At 40.4% G+C, this 16,783-nt stretch overlaps 1 protein-coding gene across 1 annotated transcript; it reads right to left on the reverse strand.

The window, feature by feature from the left end:
- Positions 1-236: 236 nt before the first annotated feature.
- LOC125178169 lies at positions 237-16,408 on the reverse strand. Its single transcript, XM_047881304.1, has 13 exons — positions 16,125-16,408; positions 13,683-13,794; positions 11,019-11,951; positions 10,437-10,517; positions 9,252-9,392; positions 8,298-8,426; positions 5,853-6,055; positions 4,653-4,751; positions 4,367-4,435; positions 4,284-4,324; positions 1,359-3,980; positions 1,062-1,235; positions 237-307 (listed from the first exon to the last, which is right to left on the reverse strand). The coding sequence occupies exons 1-13, from the start codon at positions 16,406-16,408 to the stop codon at positions 237-239; spliced, it is 4,959 nt and encodes a 1,652-aa protein (XP_047737260.1).
- Positions 16,409-16,783: the final 375 nt, after the last annotated feature.

Below are 16,783 nucleotides of genomic sequence, written 5' to 3' on the forward strand. Positions count from 1 at the left end.
TTCAGTTACGCCAATAGTTAACGCTGAAGGTTTAGAATAAAACAGAGCCTGGCTGCCTGTAGAAGTTACGTCACACGCCGACGTTTCTTTTGCAAAAGCCACACGATTACCACGAGATGGAGCGTATACAGCTGCAGCAGGAGAACGGTCTTGGGGCGCGGGATGGGTAAGCTTGGCTACAGTTTCGGGAGTTGGGTTGATGTGATCCAAATGAAACCCACGTGTTCTTTGGTAGGTCATGGTAGGATGAGCCAAGCAGTGGAAAGAAGCTCGTTGCGAAGGAGTTCCAGGCTTCGGTGACTCAGTCCTGTCGTGTGTAAAAGGTTCCCGATGAGTTAGTCGAACTCCTACATTTTCGATGTCAATATTTGTGTTCTCAGAGTTCCTTTGTGTGTTCCCGAGGGTTTCGTCTTTGCGCACAACTGCTGCGGGTTGTTGATACTCATGGCCTGCATCACTGGTGTAGTAGCTTGGCGATTTTTCCAGAGCATCGAATTTTTTTCGTATTGAAGAGCGTTTTGAATGTTCAATTTTTCCAGGAGCACTGTAATGGTTCTCGCCTGACTTGTGCGGAAACAGGAAACTGAAAATATTTTGAGATGATTGGTTTTCCGCAGGTCCGGACAAAATAGGTTCTGTAGAACTGCCAAGAAGTTCGCTGAAATCAAACGTGGGAGCGCTTTTATCTTTATGAACAGGGCACTGTTGCTGTAAAGCGTACTGAATAAGATCAGATGCACCAAAATCTTTTATTTGGTCTGGAAAATATCCCTGCCTAGGATCCGATTCCATTCCTGGTAATTTCAATGATGGTGTTTCAGAGAAAATATTTTGTTTCTTTGTGTTAAAATCGTAGGATTTTGTGTGATCTTTGAACATCACGCCACGCGGAGGAGCTGACAAGCACTGCAAAGACGAGGCGGAGAACCGCCGCTGCGAAGAGAGGTCACGGTCACGAAACGAACCCGCATCCTTTTCGTTCATTAACTCTTGGTCACAAATGTTAATATCAAGAGCACTGGAACTGCTTAATAAGTGAGCTGCAGTCAGCTTTCTCGCACCATTCTCAGCTCTCGACATGTTTGTTCTAGGTCCTCTGATATCAAAGCTACTCGTGCCATGCGGGTTAGCAGGGCGTGTTTCTAAAGCGTTTTTTCTAAGACACTCGTTTTTGTCCCTGGCAGGAATCTCATCGCGGTAGAGCCACTTGACATCATCGGGATGAAGCAATTCGCCTGTGGGTAGAAGTGCATTAATTATATTCGAAAGTTGTTGGCTTGAACTGTGCGGATTTTTTGGCACTTTTTGTTTGAATGTAACGTCGACCAGATCCCCTTTATCGTGGTGAACGATTTTACTTGAGGTGGGTGCTGAAGAAGATTTTCTGGAAAAACTGTTCACGAATCCATCAAAGGCTTCATTCGTGGACTCGAGACCTTTGCCATGACCGTCTTTGAATTTCCCGGGCAGCGTGTGGTAGCCTACACTGGAGTCCACTTCACCGCATAACTGTTGAGACACGTCACTTGTCATCTCCCCTAACAACTTCGTCATAGCAATGAGGTCTGGCACGTGACGAGTGATACTCGCTGTATGACCACGGAAATCCTGAGGAGGTTTACTCTGGAACCTGAAATCTGCAACAACATCACTGACGTCGCGGCCTGATAATATTTGACTGAAGGGTCTCGGAGACGCAGCGATGTGGTCGCCAGATATAAGCTTCTGCGTGTGCTCTGAAAAAGTCGAAGCACTGAAATGTGCAGGGCCTTGTTGAAAACTCCTGCTTCTGGGAGTTAAAACGGCGTTATCAAAAGTCTCTTCTTTAGAAAGCTTTGTCTGGGAGGTTAATTCAGAAGGAAGAAAATGGTTCGAGTGAAGAGAAGGTCTCTGCACTGCATGGTCGTCCCAGCTGTTACTCAGGTCAGCAGCTCCTTCCATTGATTGCCCTGAGTTGTAATTCATTTGACGACTTCGTTCATCACGCTTGAAAGAACAAGTTTCCTGTGGGTCTGAGTTTTTCCTGCCAGATTTGAATTTAGGGGACAAAGGCAAATAACTAGCCGAGAAATTACTTGATTTTCTATCTACACTTCTCTTTGGTCGTTCCTCCAAGTCAATGTATTTATTTAGATCTAATGGTTTGACGTGACTAATAAATGCAGAAGAGTCTTCATCAAACGCTCGAGGAGAGAAACTAAGCCCGTTAGACGGCAGAACTAGTTTCTGTTTCAAGATTTGTTCAGCGCTATACAAGGCAAAATTGGGATTGTCGACATTTCGAATTTGTTCTTCTCTTTTCTCACTAGACTTGAACCGAGGATGGGCTTCGCTAATGTAAGGACTGAAGGACAAGTCTTCAAGATTGCTGAGCTCGTTGATGTCACTGAAACTTCCCACAGACACATCAAGACTGCCGTTATTATCAGAGTTTTTCGGTGCTTGAGAATAAATGGAGTTCACTGGATCGATTGAGGGCAGACTTTGATTGTCAACGGCTAGTTCAGGATGGTGTTCGATGCTAACAAGTCCATTTTCATCGTAATTTTCCGTGATGCAGTCGCTAGAAAATGACTTTAATAGACCCATAGAAGAAAAGTAACTCTCTCGAGCCACCTCATCTATGTTGGTGCTGGTTCTAACGTGATTCATTTCAAGACAAACATCAGAGTTGAGAGTTTTGTCCACTTTATGGAGTCCAGTAAACTGATCAGAGATTTTATTTTCATAAGTGTAGCCAAGTTTGTTTTGGTACGGCAAAGAATATGAAGCTGTGAGTGAGTAAGAAGGTATGGTTGGCTGTCGACCTGAGTAAGGGCCTAGCTGGAAGTTAGGTTCCTGATTCACGCACTCAGAGTTACTCACAGGCGGTGGGTAAGCGGCTTGGGTTTCAGATTGCGAGGTCCGATGACACGAAGATTCAGAAATTGAAATCTTCTGCTGTCTTCGAGGTTCAGGTAAGCTATGAGAATTGAAAGTGCAACTGACGCTGGGGACGAATGGCCAGGTGTTGGTTACATTAAGTCCTGCAGAGAGCGGGAGTCCAAGTGATGGTCCAGGATCGCTTCGGGACAACAAAGGGCGTTCCGTGGTCTCTATGGCAGCCCCTTCGTCATCAGCCACGAGACATGGCAGGTCTGGTGTGGATACTCTCTTCACAGTCGCCATGTCGTGGGAGTTTCCAGAAGTGTTCGTGCTATCACTGAAGCTCTCGCTCGTGTCCTCCTCTCGAGCTCCATCCTTCCCCTCAACCCAAGGGTCACCACAAAATCTCTCAGCTTCCCATGAACTGTCAGCGGCTGTCGACGTTGACCCACATCCGCTAGGTTGAACATCGCTCACTTCACTGATGTTCTCGAAACTCTCAGAAGCTACAGTTTCAATTTCGTTCAACTCGAACTCTTCGGCCATGTGAGCCTCCTGTTCAGGTTTGATGTACGCTTGATCTTTTGGGAAATTTTTACTTCGACTTCTGCGGTGCCCAACTCGTCCTTTATTGCAGTTGTTGCGTGCATGATAATTGCGGATACGTTTTCTGGCGCCAGATTTAGTTTTCCTGAACCGGGTATCGTCCCTAAAGTCGTCAACTCTGGCAATACTGGAAACATTCTGGTAAACTTTCGAAGCGTCCTCAAACAGACTCATTGACAGAGGGCTCATTCCGGACCCCACTGGACTGTACGACAAACGAACAGCTTCATTCCGGCAACTGCTGACATCCTGCAGTTGCTTTTCAGCACGAGAAGAAGTTTCGCCGTCAACATTCTCCTTTTTAGCAGCATCTGACTTGATGCGTGGATTGTTCTTGTTCTTGGTGCCAGTTTGTTTTGGTATTTTCCGTTGTTCATAGACGATAAGCTTCTCTATCTTCAGCACATTTAAATCTTGCAACTTGGAAGCGTCCAAATCATCAGGTGATTTCGTTGATTTCGCTGCCTTGCGACGGCCGCTTGAGTTGCTCTCTGTCGCCTCCGACCAGTCTGGGGGATTGTAAAATGTCATCATTTGGGAGTATTAATAAACACACAAACATATGATTTATTCAATCACGCATGCCATAACACCTAAGCAACCATTATAAATGACGCCAAGGTCCGGATAAATGATATTCGTAATCTGGACAAGTGAAACCGGAAGGACAAGTGAAACCGGAAATGGATCTGTCCGGAAGCTGGAAAAGTGAAACCGGATATGGATAGGTTATAAGAGCATGACTTGTGCAGTTAAATACTAACAATAACTTACATTGCCTACAGTATTTACGTCATGACGATGACACTCACCGGAGCTTATGGCCGACATCGTGCTGAAGCCGTCCTCGAACCTGNACTTCTGTATGTGTCGACAGTACTGCGTCTCAACTCACTTGTTACCGGAGCAGTTGCCGCTGCCTTGCAGGACGGCGCTCGTGATGTCGTCAAGGCTGCTCTGGCTGCTGCACGGGCCAATAAACGAACATTATCCTTATATTTAGGCCATGAGAGCAACGTGTGGTTATACAAGGTGGTTTAGTAACCATCGACAACTGCAAAGTGATTATGAAAACATCGTTCGAGTTTAGATAGGCAGGGACGCCCTACACTTATAGTCCACGGTTACCTCGTGCTGATAATTTTATCACGTTCACGGTTACCTCAAAAGTTCACGGTTACCTCACGTCGGAATCCGAGGTAAGCGTGGACGGCGACCCGCTGTTGTGCTGCAGGCCTTCATCCTGCTGCAGGTCTTCGTCGTCCTGTAGGACTTCAAGCCTCAAGAGGGCAGCACCAGAGGGAAGTGGGCCTCAAGGTGTTGCATTATTATGAATTTCGAGTAAAATTCGTTGAATTCAACTACGTTCCATGCCTTTAAATTCGTGAGAATTTTACTAATAAATAAGTCTAGGGAAGAGTCGTGATGTCCTACACGAACTAAATATCATCTTCGAATACGATTTAAATCATCAAAATCTTCATAATATCACGATTAACTTAATAGATTAACAATTAATGTATGATAATTACGAGTTTTTGGGGCTCAATTAAAGGTCCAGATTACCAGAAAAAATACAACCTACAAAAAATTTCTTCCCTACGAAACCCAGTATTTCATTTCACATTAAAAAACTCTGTAAACTAAGCCTCTTCTAGTAAGCTATTCGCTTAAAGCTGCCATGACGCCGGTTTTAATTAATTTCTGATAACTAAATTTAAGACCTCCACTTGGATTGATTTGATAGCTTCCTATCCGCAGTTCTCAATCAATAGAAAAAAATAAGGCCACTTTTGTTTCAAGTTCAATTGAAATTTCGAGAGGCGTACCTGATTAAATTCCTAGTCAAGCTTTTAGCTTTTACAAAAAAAAAAATCAAGCTCGAGTAAGTGAACTGAATTTGAGACCTGCACTTGGATTGATTTGATAGCTTCCTATCCGTAGTTCTCAATTAATATAAAAATACGGCCATTTTAGTCCCATGTGTAATTGAAACTCCTAGAGGTGTACGTGATTAAATTCATCGAAAAGCTTTCAGTTATCACAAAAATCAAGCTGCCATTAATTCCGAGATTAATTACGTCACATCTTCCAGGCAAATAACGTTGAACAAACGTTGATCAAGAGTTGACATGGTGGAAATAACGTTATTATATCAACGTAATTTAAACGATAGCTGCCTGGAGGAGGTGGCGGTGAAACGTTGAACCAACGTTGCTCATGAGTTAATTTGGTGTAAATAACGTTATTTTTTCAACGTAATTTAAACATTAGCTGCCAGGAGGTGGTGGCGGTGAAACGGTGAACCAACGTTGTTCACGAATTAATTTGGTGTAACTAACGTTGTTATATCAACGAAATTTAAACGTTAGCTGCCTCACTTGTTGCCCAAAAGGACCTCAGGGCTGCAGTACTCTACGGTGCCGGCGAACTGCGAGAAAAGATGTCCGTCCCGCCTCCGGTACGTGGCCGACCCGAAGTCGATGAGTTTGATGGAGAAACGTTCGTTGATGATAACGTTCTCGTCCTTGATGTCGCGGTGCAGCACCCCTACCTCCCGCAGGTACAGCAGGGCGCTTAATAGCTGACAAGGGGCGGTGGTATAGCATCAGCTGACAAGGCAGGGTGGTATAGCATCAGCTGACAAGGGGCGGTGGTATAGCATCAGCTGACAAGGCAGGGTGGTATAGCATCAGCTGACAAGGGGCGGTGGTATAGCATCAGCTGACAAGGGAGGGTGGCATAGCATCAGCTGACAATGGGCGGTGGTATAGCATCAGCTGACAAGGGAGGGTAGTATAGCATCAGCTGACAAGGGGCGGTGGTATAGCATCAGCTGACAAGGGAGGGTGGCATAGCATCAGCTGACAAGGGACTGTGGTATAGCATCAGCTGACAAGGGACTGTGGTATAGCATCAGCTGACAAGGGACGGTGGTATAGCATCAGCTGACAAGGGAGGGTGGTATAGTATCAGCTGACAAGGGACGGTGGTATAGCATCAGCTGACAAGGGACTGTGGTATAGCATCAGCTGACAAGGGACGGTGGTATAGCATCAGCTGACAAGGGACTGTGGTATAGCATCAGCTGACAAGGGACGGTAGTATAGCATCAGCTGACAAGGGAGGGTGGTATAGCATCAGCTGACAAGGGAGGGTGGCATAGCATCAGCTGACAAGGGACGGTAGTATAGCATCAGCTGACAAGGGAGGGTGGCATAGCATCATCTTATACACATCTAGATGTGTATAAGAGACAGGCACCAGAGGGAAGTGGGCCTCAAGAGGGCAGCACCAGAGGGAAGTGGGCCTCAAGAGGGCAGCACCAGAGGGAAGTGGGCCTCAAGGTGTTGCACTATTTACGATTTTGCATAAAATTCGTTGAATTCAATTACGTTCTAAGCTGTTAAATTCGTGAGAAATTTAGTAATGAATGAGCATAAGAAAATCGTAATCAGTACATCCCTGTCGTAATCCCTACACGTACACGAACTAAATATCATCATCGAATACGATTTAAATCGTTATTAAATCGTTGAAGCCTTTATAATATCACAAGTAACTTAAGGGATGAACAATTAATATATATAATTTCAAGTTTTTGGGACTCAATTAAAGGCCCAAATTACCAGAAAAATACAATATACAAAAAAATTATTTCTTACGAAACACAGTATTTCATTTCACATTAAAAAACACTGTAAACCAAGCCTCATCTAGTAAGCTATTCACTTGAAGCTGTCACGGTGCCGGTTTCCAACTAATTTCTAATAACTGAATATGAGACCTACACTTGGATTGATTTGATAGCTTCCTATCCGTAGTTCTCAATCAATAGAAAAAAATAAGGCCACTTTTGTCACAAGTTCAATTGAAATTTCGAGAGGCGTACCTGATTAAATTCATCGAAAAGCTTTCAGTTACCGAGATTTGAAAAGGACAGAAATTTAATAGAGAATGTTCAAAGACGTGCAACCAGGATAATTCCAGGCTTGAAGGGCAAGTCCTATGAAGAAAGATTAAAGATTATGAAGCTTCCAAGCCTCAGTTATCGACGTCTGCGTGGGGACCTCATTGAAATATACAAGTATACTCATGGTTTATACAAGGTCCCGAAGGATTACTAGAATTTGAAACAAAGAACCAACACCAGGGGCCACGGCTATAAGCTAAAAAAATTGCGCTGCAACTTCTCCACGCGACAAAATTTCTTCTCGCTTCGAATCACCGACATGTGGAACAGCCTCCNCGAGCATGCTACTCTGAACTTGCCGAGCATGCTACTCCTGTCTCTTATACACATCTAGATGTGTATAAGAGACAGTCTGTGAACAAGGCACGAAAAGGAAAAGAAACGGCGACAGGCCACATCAGGCCTACACTTCAGCGCCGAGATCATTATGTTATGTTATTACAAAAATCAAGCTGCCATCAATTCCAAGATTAATTACGTCACATCTTCCAGGCAAATAACGTTGAACAAACGTTGATCAAGAGTTGACATGGTGGAAATAACGTTATTATATCAACGTAATTTAAACATTAGCTGCCCCGAGGTGGTGGCGGTAAAACGTTGAACCAACGTTGCTCATGAGGTAATTTGGTGTACGTAAATAACGTGCTTATATCAACGTAATTTAAACATTAGCTGCCTGGAGGTGGTGTAAATAACGTTATTATATCAACGTAATTTAAACATTAGCTGCCTGGAGGTGGTGGCGGTGAAACGTTGAACAAACGTTGCTCATGAGTTAAATTGGTGTAAATAACGTTGTTATATCACCGTAATATAAACGTTATCTGCCTCACTTGTTGCCCAACAGGACCTCAGGGCTGCAATACTCTACGGTGCCGGCGAACTGCGAGAAAAGATGTCCGTCCCGCCTCCGGTACGTGGCCGACCCGAAGTCGATGAGTTTGATGGAGAAACGTTCAGGAGGGATGTATAGCATCAGCTGACAAGGGAGGGTGGCACAGCATCAGCTGACAAGGGAGGGATGTATAGCATCAGCTGACAAGGGAGGGATGTATAGCATCAGCTGACAAGGGGCGGTGGTATAGCATCAGCTGACAAGAGACTGCTGGTGCAAAACAAAGTCTTTCCAGACAGAGGGACACGTTCACTACAAGGAGAGTCTCCATAAGGGCGGTGGATAAGTGCGTATGTGTGAAGGAAAAATCGAGTTGGAATCGATGTGATGGATGCGTGGATATAAATAAGTGGATCTGTATTAGTGCTTGTGTATTAGTGTTTGCGCAGTGGCGTTTGTGTGGTAGAGTTTGTGTGCTGATGGATGCATGGGAGTGGCTGTGTGGAACAGGACTATTGAATACGAATCATGCAAATTATCAATTCTCGGTACGCAAGGCACAGTTTTTTTCGTCTTAAATGTCTGAAGAAAATTTGAAAAACATCTTAAATATTTGAAAAAAATTTGAATAACATCTTAAATATCTGAAGAAAATTTGAATAACATTTTAAATATTTGAAGAAAATTTTAATAACATCTCAAATATGTGAAGAAAATTTTAATAAGATCTTATATATTTTTTAAAAAATTGAATAATATCTTAAATATCTGAATAAACCCAAAGAAAATTTGAATAACATCTCAAATATCCAAAGAAAAATTTAAATAAGATTTTAAACATCTAAAGAAAATTAAAATAACATCTTAAATATATGAAGAAAATTTTAAATAACCTCCTAAATATCCAAAAAAAATTTCGAAAATTTAAATTTTTCGTGATTTTCGGATATTTTTTCAACTTTGAAATACCTGTGAGAAGATGTGTGCGGCGAGAGGTTCCTCCAAGACAGGATCGCGTTCAATGAACTCGAACAAGTCAAGTCCTGCACCAAACTTCTCCATCACGAGCTGTACGAAGTCTACGTTGTCGAACACGTCCAGTACTGACACCTGTGTACCAATAGTGGCTAATGTGCTTAAATAATGTGAAGAATACTTCGTTAATAATTAACTTCCATTAGGTACTTCAATAATCTAGAGCAGAATCTCTCGTTAATAATTAACTTCAATAATCTTAAGTAGAACACATCGTTAATTATTAATTTCCATTATCTGGGGCATAATACTACATTCCTAATTAACTTCCATAATCTTAAGTAGAACACCTCGTTAATAATTAACTTCCATTAGGTACTTCAATAATCTTAAGCAGAATACCTCGTTAATAATTAACTTCCATTAGGTACTACAATAATCAGAAGAATACCTCATTAATAATCAACTTCCATTAGGTACATCAATAATCTGGAGCCGAATACCTCGTTAATAATTAACTCCCATAATCTTAAGCAGAACACATCGTTAATAATTAATTTCCATAATTTACAGCAGAATACGTCCTTCCTAATTAACTTTAATAAGCTGCAGCAGAATACTTCGTTAATAATTAAATCCCATAATCAGAGAAGTAATAACTGATGCAAAATTTCACAAAAAGCTTCCAAGATAATATAGATACTTACGGTATATCAAAAGCTAAAAGTAAATTTTATAGATATTTTCATACTAATACCGTAACGTAAACTAAATTATTGATTCGTCCAAGGTAAAATCAAAGTTTAAAAAAACGACCTACTTTTTCTCAGCAATTATGTTCAAGCTCAGCTAATAAAATCATATTTCATACAAAAAATCCCAGCTGTGAAAAATCAAAATTGTAGCTGAAGCTGTGTAAGAAGAGAGCATGATTGTAAATCAAAATTTTGACCTCCAGTATATGTATAAGTACAGGCATCTATTTAATCAGAATAATCACAGTTATATACATCAATGCCATCGTATAACAATTGATTAAGGGTTTTATAATTTCACAGAAATTGACACCAGCATGTCAGCTAATATATATTTACGCACTAGCTTCTATAATTTTTACGAAAAAATAAGCCTACTTTTTGCGAAAAAATAAGCCTACTTTTTGCGAAAAAATAAGCCTACACGTCCTATCTCCTGTAGGAGGCCATAGTGCTGCGAGTAAACACCCGCTACAGCCGCACACACTTCATCCAGCTCTGTCACCTGTACACACATCTGTATTTATTTATTCGGACTAGTATATGCTTCCTTGAAATCATGAATAATTGAAATTCTTACTGGAAAATGTTTACTTATTATATTATCATTAAGAATTTCTACAGAAAGAACTTGCGTTTTAATGGCGACAAATACAAACATCTGTATTTATTTATTCGTGTGCTAGTGTATGTTTCCTAGTCATCATAAATAATTGAAATTCTTACTCGAAAATGTTCCCTTATTAGCATAAAGAATTTCTACAGAAAGAACTTAGGTTTTAATGACGATCTCTTTCAAGAAGGAAATATATGGTTACATAACTTCTAGCTAGAGACTATGAAAAATTAATTAAATCATTGATTAATTAACCATCCCAAATTCATCCATGATAATATAAAATTACTTGAATCTACTTCCAACTTGATGGTTTAAAACTTGATTGAATCTACTTCAACAATCTACTTGAAGATTTTCAGACGCGGACATAGCCATGCCCCCCGTTACCTGGTGACGCCCCAGGCGACACCCGCGCCCCTGGTGGGGACGGCAGACCTCCTGGATGGTGTAGTCCTCCCCTGATGACCCACTACTACCAGTGGTCGTGTCCCCACTAGTGTTGGCTTCGTCTTTACTAGTTCCGTCACTAGCACCGTCCGTCAAACTCTTGGTCGTGACGTGCGACGACATCTCACTGTCATCCTCGGTTTCTGTCGTCACGTCCGCACAAGACGATGCTTCGTATTGGCTTTCTTCAGAATATTGAATTTGTTCGTTCGATGTCGTATTGCCGACGCACGAGTTTTCATCGAGCGCAGGACGACAAAGGGCATCATTGTACAAACTGGCGTTGCATTGGGCATCAACAGCCTGCGAAAAAACGTTGCAGTGGGCATCATCAGCCTGCGAAAAAACGTTGCAGTGGGCATCATCAGCCTGCGAAAAAACGTTGCAGTGGGCATCAACAGCCTGCGAAAAAACGATACAGTGGGCATCATCAGCCTGCGAAAAAACGATACTGTGGGCATTTTCAGCCTCCGAAAAAACGTTGCATTGAGCATCAACAGCCTGCGAATAAACGTTGCAGTGGGCATCATCAGCCTCCGAATAAACGTTGCAGTGGGCATCATCAGCCTGCGAAAAAACGTTGCAGTGGGCATCATCAGCCTGCGAAAAAACGATACAGTGGGCATTTTCAGCCTCCGAAAAAACGTTGCAGTGGGCATCATCAGCCTCCGAATAAACGTTGCAGTGGGCATTTTCAGCCTCCGAAAAAGCATTGGGCACGGGTATTTTCTGGAGCCACTTGGCATGCCCAGACAATGCCTCCTCTTCATCGGAGAAGATGATCGCGCTGAAGGAGTCCTGGCCGAGCTGAGGTCCAGCGCGGGTATCTGGGCAACCGACATCGTGAACGCCACCAGAAGCCGTTGCGTTTCCCTTATAAAAAAGTGTAAGAGAATAGGACTGTTAATAGGAATTGATGTGAATTCGCGTTATCGTAAATAATTAGAAATCAAAATCGCTGTCTTTTTCGTTTAATCTTTCACAATGACTAAGTTTGTAATGAATAACTCACCATCGAAAAGAACACATGCACCGACATTATGGATCGTACGGGGCCCTATAAATCCCATTAAAAATTGAACGTTTTGAATGTTGATAAAATAATGCATGGTTCAACATTTTCATGGCGATACGTGCACATGATGATCAGTGACAATAACCATGGCATCATTGCAACTTTTCCTATGCAGCTAAATTTATATCGTTTATTAGGCAGTCAAGAACAGGACAGTCAAGGGCTTCTCGCAACTTTAAAAAGGTTAATCAAGTTTCGACGCTCTGCGAAACAAACTACAATCATCGCATATACAAACATATTATTCTATTCAAACAAGTAAATTAAGTACACAGCAAAAATTCCCAGGATTGTTACGCTGGCTAAACACTCCAATGGAGCCTCCATTATAGCAAAAGGTTGTATGTTTTCATTTTTATGAATTTATTTGTGATTAGGATTCTAGACCCGGCTTTCCATAATTGGTAAAGGGAGGCACGGTCTCTACAGACCCCAAAATACAGACCCTATATATATGTAGGGTGACATGCTTATGAGGGATCGTACTTCTCATGAGGACCTTTTGCTCCTCATGAGGGCCTCTTGCTCCTCAGAAGTGAAGGATCTTATCACTCAGAAAACGTAATGGGTCATGTGGTCCAAATAACGACACACTGTCTGCACTTATACGTCCATTCGCAGGGCAAAACTGAGTCTGGGTTGCTTAGACATGAGTAAAAATCATACTTATTTTACAACACTTCTCTTTTTAGCATCACTTATTGTTGTTAATTTCTTTGTCTGCTACAAATATAATAGATATTTAACACACTTCTACCTGTCCAATTAATCGATCTGAAATGAATCAATTGACAGAATACATAAAGGGCCTCTTGCTCTTCATGAGAGCCTCTTGCTCCTCATGAGTGCCTCTTGGTCCTCATGAGAGCCTCTTGCTCTTCAGAAGGGAAGTCTCTTATCACTCAGAAAACATATTGGGTCATGTGCTCCAAATAGCGCCTCACTTTCTGCACTTATACGTCCATTCGCCGAACAAAACAGTGTCTGGATTGCTTAGACACGAGTAAAAAGCATACTTATTTTACAACACTTCTCTTTTTAGCATCACTTATTGTTGTTAATTTCTTTGTCTGCTACAAATTTAATAGATATTTAACACACTTCTAGCCGTCCAATTAATCAATTTGAAATTTTGCACACTTGTGTAAAGTTGTAGACAATGCATGAATCAATTGACAGAATACATAATTTTGATAATCTAAATTTTTTAGATAGTAAAAAATTTAATTATTTTTTTAGTTTTTGAAAATAAAATTTGAAATTCATGGTACATATGTAACATCGGAGACACTGGATACTTTGGAAGTGTTGTCTCTAAAAAGTAATTTCTAAACGAATATTATTCAAAGTGTGCACTGTACAACTGCAACCAGTCCCTTGAGGGTGTACACTGTACAACTGTAACCAGTCCCCAAAGGATGTGCACTGTACAACTGTAACCAGTCCCCAAAGGATGTGCACTGTACAACTGTAACCAGTCCCCAAAGGATGTGCACTGTACACCCTCTCAAGGGGCTTGTTGGGTGTACCTCGAACCCCTCAGTTGAGGAGGTCGTGTAGGGTGGCGGGGAGGTAGGGGAGCGAAGTTCCACCCAGACGTTGTAGCAGGGTTCCCCCAGCAGGTCGAGGGTTGTCACCCAACTTCTCACGACTTGACAAACCCAAACCAATATAAGTTCTTATGCCAATAGTCTGCTTATTTCGCAAGTATAACAAGAATTTTAAATAAAATAAATTTTCAAGTGAATTCACCATTTTTTCATGAAAATGACCAGTTTCATCAATGTAAAAAATTCCTGGGGTTCAAATTTTAAATATTAAAGTTTTTTTTTTAACTAATGATGAAGTGAGCCCACGGAATGTTTACAAGAAGATGTTTTGAATTTACTTTGTTTGGTTTAATTTTAAATCAATATCTACTCTACCATGCATCTGTTTCTGATAAAAAATGTTTACAATAAATTTTAAAACAAAATATTATATTTCGTAACCATAATTAACATGATCGATGCTCGAGGTAATTTTGCTAGATTAATGGTTTAAAATTATCTCAATTGAGAAGGAATTCTAAGAACATATATATCAAATAGATAGAGAATCAAGTGCCGGATTGGGAACATATCATTATATGTTACGTTGAAAAATTATTTGCACTAAAAATTTTAATTCAGGTACAGTTTTTCGTCCCCTTTTCGTATTTCCGACTAGCTGCCTTGAAAAGCTTCAGATTTTAAATCAACGAAATTGTTTGAGAACACAAAAACTTTAATTTACCTTTACAAGTATCAAAAGGAAATCATGTATTGCATGGCGTTCTATAATAGGACTTAAGAAATACCCATTCAATATATTAAAACTGATTCAGATTTTTACATTGAATTTCGGACCAGGTCTTTTGATCTTAAAACTTTGCTAATTTATTTGGTCCATCAGCAGATATTTCTTATATCTATTTTGTACCTAGTGAGAACAAATTTGTGTTAAGCTTTCTGATGGAAATAAATTGATTGAAACAAAGTAATAAATTTAAATAAATAATTATTAATAAGATGTGAATTCAAAGCAAGTTCTAAAATCACCACTGAATTATATATAGATGTATTAAATTTAAATGAAAAATAATTATTAATAAGATGTGAATTCAAAGCAAGATCTAAAATCACCACTGAATTATATAGTAATCATAATGCGAGAGTAAAGTTACAGAATCTTGAGGTTCATGATTGTTTCGACGGAAAATATCGTATGTAATAGCTATTTGTTCTAATAATAAATAAAACGTTATCATTCATGGGCTCGTTCGTTACTGAATACATACTAGCAATAATGTTAGTGCCGTAATATTATTTTAATTTTGAAAGTGAACTGTGATCAATGTTGTTGAGTATTTTAGATGCAAGAGAATAGCTAGTACAAGTGATCTATCATCATACATAACTGATCTGTCGTCATACATAACTGATCTATCATCACACATAACTGATCTGTCGTCATACATAACTGATCTACCCAAAAGGCAGCAGGTATCTTGAGCGACGTCTGTAGAAATTTTCCTGTAAGGGAAGAAAATGGAAAATGGTTTTCAACGTTTTCACAAATATTATTGTATAAAATCTTTCTCTGAACTTCATGCATCATGAAAAATATCTCCCTGAAGCTTAATGCTATCAACATATAAGATAATAAATGCATTTATAAATTGTCTAGACCGAATTTTCAGGTGGCACGAATGGTAAGTAGAGGATTGCATTAGTGTAGATTTTTCTATAACAATTACTCTGGTAATTTTTAACAATGGTAGCTATCATAATTGTAATTATTATTTGCAAGGTCCTGTGTCCAATAATAGTCTTACCAAGGGGTTGTCCAATTTGTAACAATTAATCTGTTGATTTTAAACAATGTAGCTATAAATTTTTAATTATATTTCCAAGGTCCTGTGTCCAATGATAGTCTTACCAAGGGGTTGTCCAATTTGCAACAATTAATCTGTTGATTTTAAACAATGGTAGCTATAAATTTTTAATTATATTTCCAAGGTCCTGTGTCCAATGATAGTCTTACCAAGGGGTTGTCCAATTTGTAACAATTAATCTGTTGATTTTAAACAATGGTAGCTATAAATTTTTAATTATATTTCCAAGGTCCTGTGTCCAATAATAGTCTTACCAAGGGGTAACAATTAATCTGTTGATTTTAAACAATGGTAGCTATAAATTTTTAATTATATTTCCAAGGTCCTGTGTCCAATAATAGTCTTACCAAGGGGTTGTCCAGATCGTAACAATTAATCTGTTGATTTTAAACAATGGTAGCTATAAAATTTTAATATATTTCCAAGGTCCTGTGTCCAATAATAGTCTTACCAAGAGGTTGTCCAATTTGTAACAATTAACCTGTTAATTTTAAACAATGGTAGCTATAAAATTACAATAATATTTCCTAGGTCCTGTGTCCAATAATAGTCTTACCAAGGGGTTGTCCAAGACTGTAATGTGTCAGTTCGGTGTCGCCCAATACTGCTGACGTCGGAGCACCCGAAGTCGAAAACTGGTGTACCCGCGACGTCGGCATCACCGAAGTTTGGAAGGTTACTATAATACTTGTCGTCACAGCAAGAACCACTCAAACGGTACTCGAACGCAGGGTTGCTTAATCCTTTGAACAATCCTAGTGAGAGGTCGCGATTCGAAGGATAATAATGGCCATATTCAAGATCTGAGTTTGAATTATCGGAAGACTCGGTGTCGGCCATTATGGGGTCTGGTATTTTGGACATGAATCCACTAAAACTGGGGACGGTTCTTGGGTCATCATGGTTGTATGGAGCTGTACAGTCCTGTTGGCTGTACGGGACTGAACAGTTCCCACGGCTGTATGGCACTGTACATGCCTCATAACTGTACTTGAATATACAGTCTTCATGGCTGTACGGGACTGTACAGTCCTGATGGCTGTACGCGACGGTATTGTCTTCATGGATGTACGGGACTGTACTGTCTTCATGGCTGTATGGGACTGTACTGTCCTCGTGACTGTACTGTGCAGAGAAGCAAGAATCGTGTTCAGACGACAAATCGTCAGTGTCATCTATGAGAGTTTTCGCCTGGCATCGGCCAGCAGACGAGTC

The sequence above is a fragment of the Hyalella azteca genome, unplaced genomic scaffold, assembly GCF_000764305.2.
Source record: "Hyalella azteca isolate HAZT.00-mixed unplaced genomic scaffold, Hazt_2.0.2 contig7589, whole genome shotgun sequence".
In the NCBI taxonomy this organism is placed as follows: Eukaryota; Metazoa; Arthropoda; class Malacostraca; order Amphipoda; family Hyalellidae; genus Hyalella; species Hyalella azteca.